At 36.8% G+C, this 16,440-nt stretch overlaps 1 protein-coding gene across 7 annotated transcripts in view; it reads right to left on the bottom strand.

Annotated features, from left to right (window-relative positions):
* Positions 1 to 16,440, bottom strand: part of SLC38A11 (solute carrier family 38 member 11) — a 39,191-nt gene that overhangs the window by 15,676 nt on the left and 7,075 nt on the right. For all 7 annotated transcript variants that reach the window (XR_008450478.1, XR_008450477.1, XR_008450476.1 and 4 more), the window contains 6 exons: positions 15,575 to 15,640; positions 13,795 to 13,901; positions 13,176 to 13,255; positions 2,474 to 2,544; positions 1,343 to 1,504; positions 338 to 450 (listed from right to left, as the gene is read on the bottom strand). Coding sequence is in view for 4 of the 7 variants with exons in the window: in XM_054070397.1 (XP_053926372.1) it covers positions 338 to 450; positions 1,343 to 1,504; positions 2,474 to 2,544; positions 13,176 to 13,255; positions 13,795 to 13,901; positions 15,575 to 15,640 (599 nt within the window). In the remaining 3 variants the exon portion in view is untranslated. The remainder of the gene's footprint in view (positions 1 to 337; positions 451 to 1,342; positions 1,505 to 2,473; positions 2,545 to 13,175; positions 13,256 to 13,794; positions 13,902 to 15,574; positions 15,641 to 16,440) is intronic.

A 16,440-nucleotide genomic window follows, 5' to 3' on the forward strand; every position in this document is an offset into this window, starting at 1 on the left:
AGCAAAAAGATCAAGTATAATAAATATGATGGTTTTTGCCATTCTCAACATAATAAGAAGTGTCATTAATGTCAAACTCAGAATTTTAAGCAGTCATGATACTATAAAGTAATCATTAATATAATATTGGATAATATTATAACAAATATCATATATTTTATTGCCAGAATCTAAACACTACAACTAGTAGTTCATATTCATTGTATGCAGCAGGGTTGGATATGCTAATATTTATCACAGATAAACCACTGATTTCAGCTACAATACATATTAGTAATGCGTGAATATTACTAATTTATATCAACATTGTTAAAGGAAGAATATAACAAGTTCTTACCTCTCTGGTCACAAAACATTCAAGCGGGAAGGTCAGAATTACAGTAACTCCATAACAAAACCTTCCAAATGTAGCAAGGTTGTCATCTCTACAGTAGTTTTCAAATATATCTCCTGAGGGATATAACATCAATTAGTTCGAAGTTCATGTCATTTGCCTACTTGCAAATTGAAATATAAGTTACTGGAGTTACCGTAGTAATTGAGACTTTCTGATCCCCCCTCCTGACACACATCAAGAAACTATAGTTACAGAACAAATTACATCCAGGAGGAACTTTCACCTTATCCTGCTAGTAGAAGTGTTTTTATTTCAAGCCTTCACCCACAACTGGGAACAGTATTATTAAGTAACAGAAAATCTGCTCACTTATGAAATGTGAATTTTTCCTGAAGAAGCCAATGCACTGAACAAATTTATGCCTTCTTCTTCTGAAAGAACCTTTTCCACTTCAATAAAATGAAAATGATGTTAAATAGTATGACATAACACTGATTATATATATGTACACATAAGTGTATATTCATATACAGACAAAGGTGACACTACGATTAGTTATAGCAGAACAGCTGTTGTAAAGATAGGAAATCTTTAAGTCAGAGCTAGGATGCTACATTAGCAAAGATGGGAAAAGATACAGGAGAATATAAAGAAATACATGCCAGGTGTCCTGCAGGAGAATCAAGGCAATTTTTGTCCTTACTGTTCTCTACTAGTGGACTAGGTGCCTCAATTACAGATATTTAGTTCTCAGAAGTATTTTGATTATGGAAGTATTCAAAGGGGACTTTCACCAGTGAGACTTACACTTGGTTTCAGTTGTTGGTAACTAATAAGGAATATCTCTACTTCTATATATATATATATATATACTACTTCTGAACAAATATACTATGATTTTGCCATTTTTTACAATCACTAAGATATTAACAGCAAAAATCAGACAGAAATGTGGAAATATAAGGATTACAGCAAGCACCAAAATTGGAGGATCAAGCAGCTTACCTTCTGTGTATCCTGTAAAAGTCATATATCCACATGCAGCAAACACTACACTGATAACAGCAGCGAATGACGCAGACACATGTGTGACTCGAGACCAGTTCTTTAATGTGGGTTCTTCCAGAGACCCATATACTAAAAAGCTGTTATGGTTGCAGATGAATGCTGAAACACACATGACAATGAAAGCAAATGTATGAATGCATGCATAAATGCATACAAAACAGATATACAGAGATTATATTGTCATACAAGTTAGGGGAGAGAGAACACAGTTTGAATCCACTCATAATTAAATACAAACATTAATCCTCTGACAAGTGGCAAAGATAAATGGCTTGAACTTTTACTTACCTATTTCATATGATGAAGTTTTACACCACCCTGAGATTATTCGTATTACATTACCCTAAAATGCCATGACATCTCCCACCCTCTACATTTCCATTCCACCTATTTCCTCTTCCTGCTCTTCTTTTCCTTAAGAACCCAACAGCAGCTTTGAGATTTTTTATTTTTTTAAATCCACAGAGCCATTTGCTACTTTTATAGCTCCTAGGATATCCATTTTTGGCAGCAGTAAGCATTGGGAGCCTCAGATTACCACAGTGTTAACAAGAAGTAATATACTAGATCCTCCAGGCAGGAACAGATTTTAGAATGAGGATCATGGACGCAAGTTGAGACTCACAAAATGTTCATTTTCAGAAATGGGAAGCAACAGACACTCTCTAGTAAATATATGCATTGCAGTCTAATATTTTTCAGTTAGAGGTTATCTAAGAGAAGGCAGAAAAATCACAGCCTCCTCAGTTTATCAATAAGAGCAACCATATTGGCGCACATGACGCGGATGGTAGAGCAGGACTCATGTGTCACGCTGCTGTCTCTGCTACAGTGGCAACAGCCTTTAGGGCCAGATGGCCAATGAATGGGGATAATATCTTAAATCATAACAATTAAATTCATCTATGGATGACTTAAAGTCAATTTCATTTGTTTTCCTAAACCAGCTTAACATGAATATAAAAAAAATTACACTTAAAAATATGAAATTTCGAGATCCAAAATATTGAATAAAGTAATATCTTACAGTTGATCTGAAACTTGAAAACACAAAACAAAATTACTCACCAAATGACATCACCCCAACAGCTTGTACTGCATTTGGTTTTGCAAATACCCATGCATTTTCTGATTTGGGTCTAAAACAGACATTTGTTTCAACACATTAACCTCTTTTCAACTCTCAGTTGTTAAAAAATAATTCCAAATACTATGTTGTAATAAAGAACTGGTAGTCAGATCTCCGTAACTCTCTGAAGCAGGCCACAGTGTTCACCCAAAATAAGTTGAAACAAGGGAGATAAGCAAAACACCAGTTTTTATAGCCAAAAATGTTAGCCTGTTTCAGTGAACAGTTTTGTACATAAACTCTTACACTAAGTCATCATACACCAAGAAACAGTAACAGGGAAGGTAAAAACTGTTACTGATTCTGAGTAAGGTTATCTCAACCCAAAATCTCTTCTATTTAGAGGCAATTTCTTCCTTTGAATACGCACATGTAATCCATGCAGTCTAGAGATATTTTTTTTCTAGGCTACAAATCATGTAAGGCAGTTTGCCTTTCTTTACACCTGTTCCAACTATCCCTCACAGTAAATGAATTCTGCTAGTTCCCAAAGGAGTGATAAAATAAAGTGTATGAGAGTATATGGAGACTTTTATAACCAGGCAAGATTGTAATAACCTCCAAATCTTCTCCTCTAAAATATGCCCACAATTTTGGACCTGTGGCAATTTTAAATCTTAGAGGAGGACCGCAGAAAACCATCAGTAATCTTTGTTAAAATCCATTTGACACATGATCTTCCTCTTTTTATGAGAGCCAAAATGAAGGAAAGAACATAAAACATCCTTTTCGAGAACTACAATTTGCTAAAAATTCACAAGGAAATTCACAAACCAGTTGAACATCATATTCATAACATCAAAGCACAGACAAAGCACTAGAGAGCTCTCTCTTAAAAAGTTGGCTGCTGCTAACTTTTGATTGCTCTATTTTTATTTAGAAGGAAAGCTGCTGCCACCTGAGGCTTTAGTTACTGTTTTCCTACTGCCTTAGAAATCAGTAGGACCCTCATGCCAGTTCTGTGAAATTAACAACGGCAGCTTTGTCTCCCCCTCTGTCTAGTGACAACTAGGTGGTTTTGACAGATGTAGTGGCATATGCTGTGCTAGGTTCCATTGCTTTCAAATGTTTAAACTCCACCCCCACCTGCCAAAAAGAAACAGAAGGCAATAAAGATGTCGCCATTTCCCATTTCAGAACTCATATCTTACTACTTCTTGAAAGCTCAATTAGTCAATCCTTCCTTTTCCATATAGAAAAAACCCAAATCCACAGAATCTAATGCAAATTCAGTTCAGGTTAGAGCACCTTTATAGCTCTTAAGCTGTGGCTGCTAAGCTTCACTTTGAAGTGAACAGAACCTGAGCATGAAAATCAAGTTCAGTATTTTTGTCCTCAGATGCAGCATACAGATTTGACTACTGTAACATAATGCTTCTAGTCTTAAGGAGCTGAATATGGCCCTCCTAAAACATCCTCAGATTCAGCAGGTAGATATAATAAATACTATGGATGGAATAGAGATATCTGATATTTGTCTTCTGAAACTGGGGTTCCGACCCACTACAGCTGATGTAGTTCCTTATATAGAGCACCTTCCCTTAACTTGATCCCACTGATTTCAAATCATAAGGATCCTGTGGACAATTCATATTTGTAATTTTCAATGTATTATTTTTCAAAATAACATTCATATCTGTTGGTAAAATAATCAATAATATTCCAAAATAAAAACATAACATGGAAAACTAACATTACAACTGTTCTGTTCTGTAACCACCAGAGGTCAGCTCTTATATCAAACACAGAGAATGAAAATTTGTTGCATACTGTCTTTGACAACAGAATTTGTGCAACTCTTCTTACTCCCTTTTCTACTGATAATTAAATCTTGGATTATCTAATAACCTATGAACCATAATACTTTTTTAAAATGCACAGAAATAAATAATGCTTTTGTCTGAAACATTTAATTTCTGTGAAAATGGTACATCCTGTGCAACGGTATAGCTATACTATAAGCTCCTATATGTAGGGATTCAAAAAACAGAATGTTGATAGCACATGAATTTCAGTTGAAACATTTTTAAAACAGTGGCCAAATAATGAATTAAAATAATAATAATAAAAAAAAAATCACAGGAGCTAGTTTCCCCTTGCACAGAATTGGCTTATGCACTAGCAATATGCAACAGATCCAAATACAGCTTTGCTTTATGGATGAATGACAAATCAGATTAGAGTATTAGGTGTAGGGGGGGCGAACGGGACACACTCCCAAAGAACAAAATCCTGCTTATTTAGCAGCATAAGAAGATAAATTCCTTCCATCTTAGTTGCGGAATGCAGGAAAAATTTCAGATCCACAATTTGAACACTACCAGCAGATTGCAATGTCATGCAACACACATCGTACATATGACATCTACAACAGTCCGTGACTATTTCTTACAGTAAGTCATATAGTGCTGCACTCTTTTGGAAAAACATTTTCAGACCTTGGGAGCTGAGGGATCTCACACAGGTGTGACTTTTAAACTAAGAAGTGAAAGCAACACAGCAAGAAATTTCATTTCTAAGCATTCAGAACTAAGAGTCAACAGCTCTAGAGTTCAGACCAAGTCAACAACAAACAACCCTCAAGTCCAGTCTGCAGGACATACAGACTTACAGTCCTGGGAAAGGGTGCAGGTGACATGAAAGTGTCCATATAAAATAAAATTTTAGAATGGGGAAAACTGCGTCAGGAAACAGCAGCTGTTAGTTATGAAAGAGCCACACAAAGAATAATTGCTTAAAATTACTGACAAGACAAAAGGTAGCTAATGGAAATATCAAGTATCACATATCAAGGTAAACATATGTACACTCATACAAATACATGTGTCTGTGTAGTCAGATGCATTCATAGGCTGAAAGAGTCTTTTCAAGAGAATACCAGGTAACACCATTATACCTCTTCTGCTTTTTCAGTCCTGCTGCTACTGTTCAAGATCACAGAATCATAGAATGGTTTGCATTCGAAGGCACCTTAAAGATAATCCATTTCCAACCCCCAGCCATGGGCAAGGACACTTCCCACTAGATCAGGCTGCTCAAGGCCCCATCCAACTTGACGATGAACGCTTCCAGGGAACGGGGCATCCACACTTTCCCTGGGTAACCTGTGCCAGTGTCTCACTTCCATCATCACGAAGAATTTCTTCGTAAAGCCTATTCTATATCTTCGCCCTTCCAAGTTAAAGCCATTATCCCTCATCCTATCAATACATGCCCTGGTAAAAAGTCCCTCCCCAGTGTTATTGTACACCCACTTCAAGTACTGGAACGCCACTAGAAGGTCTCCTCAAAACCTTTTCTTCTCCAGGATGAAAAGCCCCAACTCTCTCAGCCTGTCCTTGTATGGGAGGTGCTCCAGCTCTAAGATCATCTTCATAGCCTCCTCTGGACTTGCTCCAACAGTTCCATATCCTTCTGATGTTGATCATTCCAGAACTGGACACAAGACTATGGGGGGGTTCTCACAAGAGCAGAGTAGGGGGCAGAATCGCCTCCCCCGACCTTTTTTTGATGTAGCCCAGGATATAGTTGGCCTTCCGTGCTGTGAGTGCACACTGACAGCTCACACCAAGCTTCTCATCAATCAGCACTCCCAAATCCTTCTCCGCAGGGCTTCTCTCAATCACATCATCCTCCATTCTGTATTGAAACTTGGATTGCCCCAACCCATGTGTAGGACCTTGCACTTGGCCTTGTTGAATCCCATGAGGTTCATGCAGGCTTACTTCTCCAGCTTGTCCAGGTGCCTCTGGATGATATCCCATCCTTCTGCCATGATAACCGCACCACTCAGCTTGGTGTCATCTGCAAACTTGCTGCGGATGCACTCGATCTCACTGTCTGTATCATCAACGAAAATATGAAACAGTGCTGGTCCCAGTACGGACCTGTGAGGGACACCACTTATCATGGAATTCCATCTGGACATTGAGCTGTTTTCTCCTACTCTCTAAGTGTGACCATCCACTCATCAAATCCACATCTCTCCAATTTAAAGAGAAGGATGTTGTGGGAAAGAATGTCAAAGGCTTTACAGAAATCCAGACAAATTACATCCATTGCTATTCCATTCCATTCCATTCCATTCCATTCCATTCCTTTTTATATGATGTGGTCACACCATCATATAAAGCCACTAGGCTGGTCAGGCAGGACTTGCCTTGATGAAACTATGCCGGCTGTCTTGAATCACCTCCTTGTTCTCCAGGAATTGCTAGGTGAAGATTTTAACTGCTGCTCATGCAAGAATAGCAGTAGCTGTGAAGATCCATGAATGACAAAATCAACTCCTCACTCTGTACATAAAAACACAGGCTATGCCTGCACAAGCACAAAATCTTTTTCATGCTGGAGAAGAAGTAGTTAAATGAAATACACTGAAAGTTAACAGAAGAAATATATTTCTGATAGGAAATGCATTTGTTGACAGCTATACTGTTTATCATACTTAGTAGAAGTTATAACACAAAGTAAGAGCTGAGAGGTAATGTAACTGTGATTCTTGGAACAAAAATAATAAAAGAACAAAGACATTCCAAGGGAATTTCCAAACAGGAAAAAGTCTCAGCTGAAAGTAATACAACAGCAAGAGGGAGTGACAATAAGAACTGTCTGTAGGCACGCAGTGAAGCCTAGCAATGAAGAAAGCCTAGAGGTTAGAAAATAAGACTCTAGACAGTCTTCAGTATACTTAAAAGAAAGTATAGCATAATAAACATGCTAGTCAGTTAAAAAAAAGTTTTGAAAACATTCATCTTTATCTATATAAGAACAGGGTAAAATTAAAAGAACAAATGACCAGGCAAAGTTGAAGACCTCCTAATGGCATAAAAAGCATTTCACACCCAGATAATGAGTAAGAGTTTATTTTCTGTAATATTGTATTACATATTTTCTGTAATTTATGTAAAATAAAATATTTTCTGTAATTTATGTAAAAATGCCGCCAAACATAATACAGCAGCAGTGTGAATCAGTATCAAAGTATCTTTAAGGAAGACAAGAGAAACACACCTCCCCAGTCTCAACCCAGCTTGCAAGTACGAAAGACTGACTGAAAAAAAAAAAAAAAAAGAGTTAATTTCTAGAGAGGAGACGAAGTCATATGCTTGACAGGAGGCACTACATGTTGGGACGAGCATAAGACTTACATTGTTTTGGACTGAAGATCAGTGACAAACCACCAAGTTTAGGTGCACACCAGAAGTTATCAAAATAATCACAGGAACACAGCAGATTAATTCAGGCTTAATTCAATGACTTAGACATTCAGGAAACTAATTGTAAAATTTCAATTCTATTATCTTCTAAGATATAATAACTTTTCTGGTTTTGTTTGAACTTTAAAAGTTTAAAGACACCGAAGAAGTTTATAGTTGTGAATATAACTTCAACTGATATAATGGAAAAAAATGAGTAACGCTCCCAGAAGCCTTGCGTTTTACATTAATCAAAGTAATTTTGTTTGTTAAAGAAACAGACAAGGCAAAGCCATGCCATCCCATTTAGTTATAGCTGTGTTAACTCCTCTTTCTTCCTTAATGAAATATTGGCAGATCTGTAAATATATGGTAGCTTAAGTTCCATTTTTTAATTTCAGCACACATTAAAGTCTATCTTCCCTTTATATAAATAATGCAGCAAATAGTAAGCAAAGAATCAACTTTCTACTTTCAAGCTATTTTCCTGAACACTTGGTGTTTCACCCCTGTGATCAGCTGCCAGTTGGGTTGATCAGCTACCAGATCAGTTGAGTAATTCTCACATCCTGTTTACGTGTGGCAGATGCTCTTGAAGGTTTTCCTAGAGATTTACATATTGTCAGACACTGACATCATGACGTTCTTTCCAAAAGAACACAAAATTAAAATTATCCATCTTTATAAGCTACTTAAAATACTGCTTTTTACAGCAATGAATACTAGTTTCACCTTCAATGCATGAAGTTATTTTATACAGTTTTAACATATTGCATATTTACATTCTGAGATAATTCTAGCCCATTGTTTTTCATCACAGTAGAAAAATACCCAGCTATAAGCAGATGGAAATAAAGAATGGATCATCAAAACCTATTTTTATCCAAAAATTTAAACTACTGAGAGTAAACTCTGGGTCCAAAATACTGGATTTTATCTGCAGGTTCATTATGTCGTTCAGGTAACAATAATCGTATCGATGATATTAATCAAAAGCAAAACTGGAAAAAAAAAAGGTACCTCAGTTTCACATTTGTCATAAAAGGAAATAAAATAAACCAAATAATCCCTGATCATAAATACTCTATTTTCTTCCTGAGAACTAACAAGGAAATAACATTCTAGTAATGTCCTGGGGCAACCCACTTGTCTACCAAAGCAACAAAAAAATCATAAAAATGCAACATGTCAAAAACCGCTGGTTTTCAGCCTACAGCTTCAAGCAGTCAAATCATTCAGAACACTAATAACGCTGCTTCACTCAAGGTTTAACACATTGCGGAAGGTTTCTAGGAAAGACAATATTCTCTGTTGTCCAAATAATATGTATAATGTTCAACTAGAATATGAATTGCATTTAAGCAAAAAGACATTTTTTATCATTATCAGATAGTCTTGTACTTCTCAAAGGGAAGAAATCTTCACTTTAAAAAATCTAAAGGTAAATGAAAAGTGATTATTACTCAGAGAGTAATCATCAAAGCAGGAAGACATATGAATGGGATTACAGTGGAAAATTATTTGAGTTCAGTACTCTTGAATGTATGCAACGGTAACGTGAACAATGGAACAACAAGTAAGAAGCATCCTTAACAGAAAGCATGAGATACGCAGTTAACACAAGCGTGCTAGAATAGGGTGAAAAAAGGAAAATCATAAATGTGTTGGTAAATGGAGAAATAATCTGATAAAGAGGTATTCAATTCTGCAATAACTAATTCTATGTTTACACAGGGAAAAAAGGTTTGACAAGACAAGGCAGGGAGAAACAAGCAAAAAACCCACAAACTTCATGACAACAGAGTAAAAGAAAGGAAAACTTGCCAGCTCACAGTTCTGCAGAGAAGGGCTTGGTGTTTTTCTTGGACTGAAAACTCAAGTCACGTCCACAATGTCATGCTATGTTTCAAAGAGATAAACATCAAACTAGGTTACATAAACAGGAGCACGGGAATCCCCAAAATATACCGTTGAAAGGGACTTCAAGACACTTGGCATGAAATATCCATCAATCTTCTCTGCTCCTGTGGAGACACCACAGGCAGTTGAGGCACCACAATCTCACTTTAACTTGCAGAGAACTTAAGGTAGCCATTGAGAATGATCTAGCACAGGAAATGATAAGAAGATAAACACTAAAGGAACTGGATTTTTCAGTCTACATAAAGAATCACCAAAGGGGGGCAGGTTACAGCTCTTTAGAGTTTTTTTAAACATTTGGAAAAGAATGAACAGTTTGCTGTTCGTATCCACTGTGATTAGGTCAAGAAGCAATCAATGCAACATGTAGTAAGAGGGACATATGATACACATTTAGGAAGAATTCATAAGAAAAAGCTAGCTAAGAACTGGAACAGGAAATCATGTAAGAACAAACCAGACAACCACCTGTTATCAATGAAAGGCATACAATCAATTCTGCTGTGTAATAATGGTAGCGATTGAATATCTTCTCTTGGCCCCATTAAGCCTTTTTCTAGGATTGAAGAAATTTCTTACCTGTACGACAGATCTGAGAACCGTGTTTCATGACTTTTTAAAATCTCTTTGAAAACTTTCACTAGTACTGTATTTCAATAAGGATTCAAAGTAAATTATTTATGTGGTTCAGTTGCTATATAACAGGACTCTTGTTAAAAATATTGGTGTTCTTTACTCTCATTGCAAAAAAAAAGAGATGGCATAATGTTATACCCCTAGCAAAATATTAGAAGAGGGTTTTAATAATTAAATTATGTCTATTTCTAACTGTAAAATATAAATAGTAAAAATAGACATTGATAGAATGTGAGACAAAAAATTCTGATTCACAGTTTATGAACTTTCTAGATGCATTTTTGAGAACAAGAAGTGTAAAGGCAAAAATGGAAGTCTAAAGGATCAAGAAGTGAAACTTCAAGAATCACTCAAACCCCAAAATTACTTACTCTAAGAAAAAATAAAACCATACATTTTGTATTTTTCAGTGCATCACAACTGTTGAGAACAAATGTTACCATAGTAACAAGGTCATCAGTAACCACTACATACAGCGTCTTCCTTTTTTTATCAAGGGATTTTGAGATTACCCTTTCAAATACCCCTTTAATACACAGTATGAAAAATATGCCACTTCAGAAGGATGGGGGGTGGGACAGGAAGCTCCACATTGCTCTGAGAGCATCATTTTATGGATGACAGACAACATCATCTGGTACCTCTTCAGAAACTGCTATTCCAGCCATGTTCCTAACATCAAACACAAATGCCTGCAATTAACCCATGTATCACAGCAGTTGAGACAACTGAACAATTTATGCATAATACTCCGGAAACAACCATGGCGGAAGACTCTACACCATTAGAAGTACTATATGGACTTATTCAAATAAATAAAAAAGCACATTCAGAAACAGTTTGTCATCTCTATTAATATATCTTCACATTTAAAGGATAAGGAAAAAGGCAGAACTTCTAGGCCATAAAGGAAATAGAATAGATTCGTAACACTTTCTTCCAACATAATTATCAAAATATTGCCACAACACACATTCAATAAACTGTCTACAACACCCCAATGTCCAATGTTAAATACTGCTTTCAGAGTATGAGTGCTGGAAAAGTTTTATGTCCTTATAGTGTTTTCTCAAATGACATAATAAAGTTTTTATTATCATGTTCTTTTTTCTTTTCATTATTTGTATCTAATTTTTATTACAAAATCATTCTATTAACAGAAAAAGAAATGCTCCTAACATGCTATCTATTTTAAGATTGTTAAATACAGGCCATCTGACAATAATACACAAAATTAAAGATTTCTGAAATGATAGACAACCTCACAAGCCCAATCGGGAGCCACCTGCTATTGGACATAATATCTGCAATTTCCAATTAATCTGCATTTTTTCAGGCTTTTTCTAACTTTGATTATGTGCAACAGAAGGTGAGGGAAAGGCATAAAATATGTTTTAGCAGTTCATTTTGAATTGCTATTACTACATAGTTATATTTTAATTATCATAAAATAGTTTGCTTTGGAAGGGACCTTAAAGATCATCCCATCCAGTTCCAATCCCCCTGCCATGGGCAGGTGCACTTCCCACTGGATCAGGCTGCCCAAGGCCCCATCCAACCTGGCCTTGAACACCTCCAGGGATGGGGCAGCCACAGCTTCCCTGGGCAGCCTGTGCCAGTGCCTCACCACTCTCATAGTGAAGAAATTCCTCCTTATGTCTAGTATAAATCTGCCCCTCCCCAATTTATACCCATTGCCCCTCGTCATATCACTACACGCCTTTGTAAAAAAGCCTTCCCCAGCTTTCCTGTAGGCCCCCTTCAGGTATTGTAAGGTCGCTGTAAGGTGTCCCCAGAACCTTCTCCAGGCTGAACAACCCCTGCTCCCTCAGCCTGTCCTCGTATGGGGGGTGCTCCAGCCTTCATAGCCCTCCTCTGGACCCATTCCAACAGCTCCCTATCTTTCTTATATTGGGAATTCCAGAACCGGGCACAATACTCCAGATGAGGTCTCACAAGAGAGGAACAGAGGGGCAGAATCACCTCCCCCATCCTGCTGGCCACGCTTCTTTTGATGCAGCCCAGGATATGGTTGGCCTTCTGGGCTTTAAGCACACGTTGCTGGCTCGTATCAAGCTTTTCATCAATCAGCACTCCTAAGTCCTTCTCCACAGGGCTGCTCTCAATCACATCATCCTCTATCCTGTATTGAAATTTGGATTGTCCCAACCCATGTGTAGGACCTTGCACTTGGCCTTGTTGAACCTCACGAGGTTCACACAGGCCCACTTCTCCAGCTTGTCCAGGTGCCTCTGGATGACATCCCGTCCTTCCAGCATGGCAATTGCACCACTCAGCTTGGTGTCATCTGCAAACTTGCTGCAGGTGCACTCGATCTCACTGCCTGCATCATCAATGAAGATAATAAACCATGCTGGTCCCAGTATAGACCCATGAGGGACACCACTTATCACAGAATTCCATCTGGACATTGAGCCATTGACCACCACTCTCTGAACAAGAACATCCAACCATTTTCTTATCCACTGAACAGTCCGCCCATTAAATCCACACCTCTCCAATTTAGAGAAAAAGATGTTGTGAGGGACTGTGTCAAAGGCTTTACAGAAGTCCAGATAGATTACATCTGCTGTTTTTCCTGTGTCCACTGACATGGTTACCCCATCATAGAAAGCCACTAGGATGGTCATACAGGACTTGCCCCTGGTGAAACCATGCTGGCTGTCTTGAATAACCTCCCCGTTCTCCACGTGCTTTAGCATAGCTCCTAGAAGGATCTGTTCCATCATCTTCTTAGGCAATTTTTTCAATTCAGCATGTCTCCCAAAACAGTCATATTCCAAAACTATGCAGATACACGTAATAGTGAAATAACAGATTACATACGACCAAAAATTCACTTTGTGGCAAGTATAGGAACACTTACACTTGCGGACTGAATGTTACTGTTCTCACCATCACAATCACCAGGATGACAACATTTAAAATCAGAGAACTGAGAGAAACCTGTAACGGTAAAAACATGACTTCACTCAGTAAACTGCTGAAAGGCTGTCCTCTTAGCCGCATAAGGTGCTTTTTTTTAAAAAAAAAGAATAATCAAAAATCAAGTAAAATTCTAAATATTGCATGTCAAATATCCATAATTAGAAAGTTTGTCCAACAACTTTTAATATTATTCAACTTGTGTAACTAGCCAATTGCAACTACTTGTCCCATTTTAAGTGATATTCCAATTCAAACATTTCTAATCAATGGTGCTCAACATTTCAGGATCAGGCCTACATCATTCAGAGCTTTACAAGCTTTGATTTATACCAGCAGCAGATGGAAAAATTCCAGGGATTCACATGGAGACAAAAGTTTAATCAAACTGTTCCAAGTTTTCTGATATTTCTTAGGACAGAAGAGAGTCTGAACTTCTAAAATATTTAACATGCTTTAGTCAGATATAACTGAGTTCAAGTACATTAAGCTACGACTGACACATTTTTCTAATGGCAAATAGAAAAATGAAAAAAAAATCGGCTTCTATTATGATTTACCTTTCCCAGTTTTGCTATGTCTCGATATAAAGATAAAGGCAAGGTAAAGATGACGGTGGTAAGAAGAATTATGAAGTGACGGTCAGCAAGCACACTATCTGGTGCAACTAAAGCAAAAAAGAAAATAATTTATTTCTCTAAGAGACTGATATGAGGAACAGATTAGTTACATTTGAAAGGCTAGGAGTAACAAGTTCTGACACTGACCTGGCTTTTATCCCCTTTACTCATGCTAAGTAATACTGAACTAAAGACTAGTCACTAACTAACACTGAGAAGCCATAGAAGCCACACACAGCATGTGCATAATACAAGAATTCTGCAAAATTTAACACAAATGCATAACATATGGAACATATTATTCCAAACCTTGGAAGTCTGGCATTTCTACATATAGATTAGTATTAATTTCTTTCATCATGTCTGGGTCAATGTTGGCGGGCCACAAGTTAAACATTCTACTGCTATTTTCTGCCATTTACTCTTGAGCATTTTCTGACACTGTATATTGATGTCAATCACTGTGCTGTTTAAGATAAGCCAAATCTTCAAGAACATCCTTTCTTGATGTTAGCCATCTTCCACTTGCAAAATACAGATTATTATGTGATGGTAACAATGTTAAAACATTCCCCGCAATCAGTGGGATTTACTTTGTGGGTTTTTTCCCAAGCCAACCACAACTTAAAATAAAACATAGCCTGACTGAAACTGGGATATCTTGAACTATAGGCTTGAACAAAAGCTTGCTGAATAATTATGGCTGAAAAGTGACTGGCAATTGACAGAGAAAGTCTGTGTTCAGTTCCCTCTATTGTTTGGGAGATTATAATGCTTTCCAATCTCTTTTGAGGCAGGCATTCTACCAGCCAGGTGAAAAGATGTCCCATGCTGGGGGTTCCTCCTATTACGTAATTTATATGGTATATAAATTATTAGATGTTCACTGTCACTATCGACCTGATCAGGTATTCACAGAGGAACAGAGTGACAGTTAAAACTGCATCCACACCTTGCAGGCTTCACTTGCAGAAAATTAGAGTCCTCCTGTGGAAATCAAACAATTCATGCAAATACTAATTTCCACTTCATTGCAGACATGTTCTTTTTAGTTTAATTTGCCAGTGAATAATGTTTTAACTTGGCTGGCTTTGTGCTAAGGCAGACATGCACACAAACTACTCCATTGATTCTGCTGTGAAAACTTACAGCAGAGGAAGGGTAACGAGTGCATGAGTTAAAATCTCAAAATGCCACATCTGGTTTTGCAGTGAATATCTAAGAGAACTGAAAGTTATATATGCAGTTCACAATCAACCCTTACAGACATGCTTAAGGAAGCATTAAATCCATTATATTATTGCAAATCATCCAGAATTGTTCACTAAAATGCAGTTCTAGCATTCAAATTATTATTACGGGAACTATCTCAAAAAGACAACAAAATACAATGACATTGTAAATATACTGCTGTGGAAGACTCATTCTATTTGCTCATTGAAGTGCGTGGTCTCTTCACTGACGCTGAGTCCAGTGACAACCAAGGACTAGGACTCATTTTTTTTATTTCAGAAAGACTGCGTAAAAAAAACTAAAACCCCCAAAACATTCATACAAATGTACTTCAAGTTCTTAACTTGAACTACATTTAAGAGTTATTCAGAAACAAAGTAACAGGTAGGACTTCAGACTGATACAGGATGCTAAATATCTAAATACTTATGCTATATTCCTATCCAATACATTTCTCTGTGTTCTGAATTCTTTAAATGCATCTTACCTCCAGGAATTCTCTGAAAAACTTTAGTTAAAGTGTCTCCTGTTATTATGTTGTAGCTAATCATAGCTTAAAGAAAATAATATTTTTTGTTAGTACAAGTCAAAAATGAAATATTTGCTAAACATTTAATACACATATTTTGTACGCACTTCAGTTTTATATGCCACTACCCCTCTTGTATGAATGAATTCTGGCTAACACCAGCAACTACTAAGTTTAAGATTTAAAACAAAATAAAAAAATCTTTAACATCCCCATGCAATTTTTTTATCTTTTTTTTTTTTTAAACAGGTAGAATCTAAGAAATAATCTGCTCTGATAAGCAAGGCTGTTGTGCTGTCTTGCCATATAAAGTTACTTCAGAAGAGGAAAAAAGGAGGCTTTTAAAAATTGTTCCTAACAGCAGTTCTTTGTCAGCTTATTTTCAAATACTGTGAAGAACTGTGACCTTCACATTCATATTTCATTCTTATCTTGTTCTGTACTAGAAGTGTTTATACATATGCATGCATGTGCATACATAAACACAAAATATATTTATGTACTTATACGGCCTTCAACATTTAGGCAACATGCATAAAGGTACTGGTCTTAACTAATGCATAAATATTCACTGTTGTGAAATATAGGTCATTAACATTACTTATAGAAATGAATCAAAGCACATTCATATGCCAAACTAGTTCTGTGGTAAGGACAGATCTTTACCAATTCTTTTCCGTACTCTACATGAACTAGTAATTACACTGTTTTAAGTCAACATGCGTAACATTGTTGCCTGCAGCAACAGTAAATAGACTCCCTTAAAGTTTATCTCAGCCACCTGAAAAAAATACAGAGTGATTATTCCCAAGGTGGGAATTTTG

This window comes from Cuculus canorus, chromosome 6 (genome assembly GCF_017976375.1).
Source record: "Cuculus canorus isolate bCucCan1 chromosome 6, bCucCan1.pri, whole genome shotgun sequence".
Lineage (NCBI taxonomy): Eukaryota > Metazoa > Chordata > Aves > Cuculiformes > Cuculidae > Cuculus > Cuculus canorus.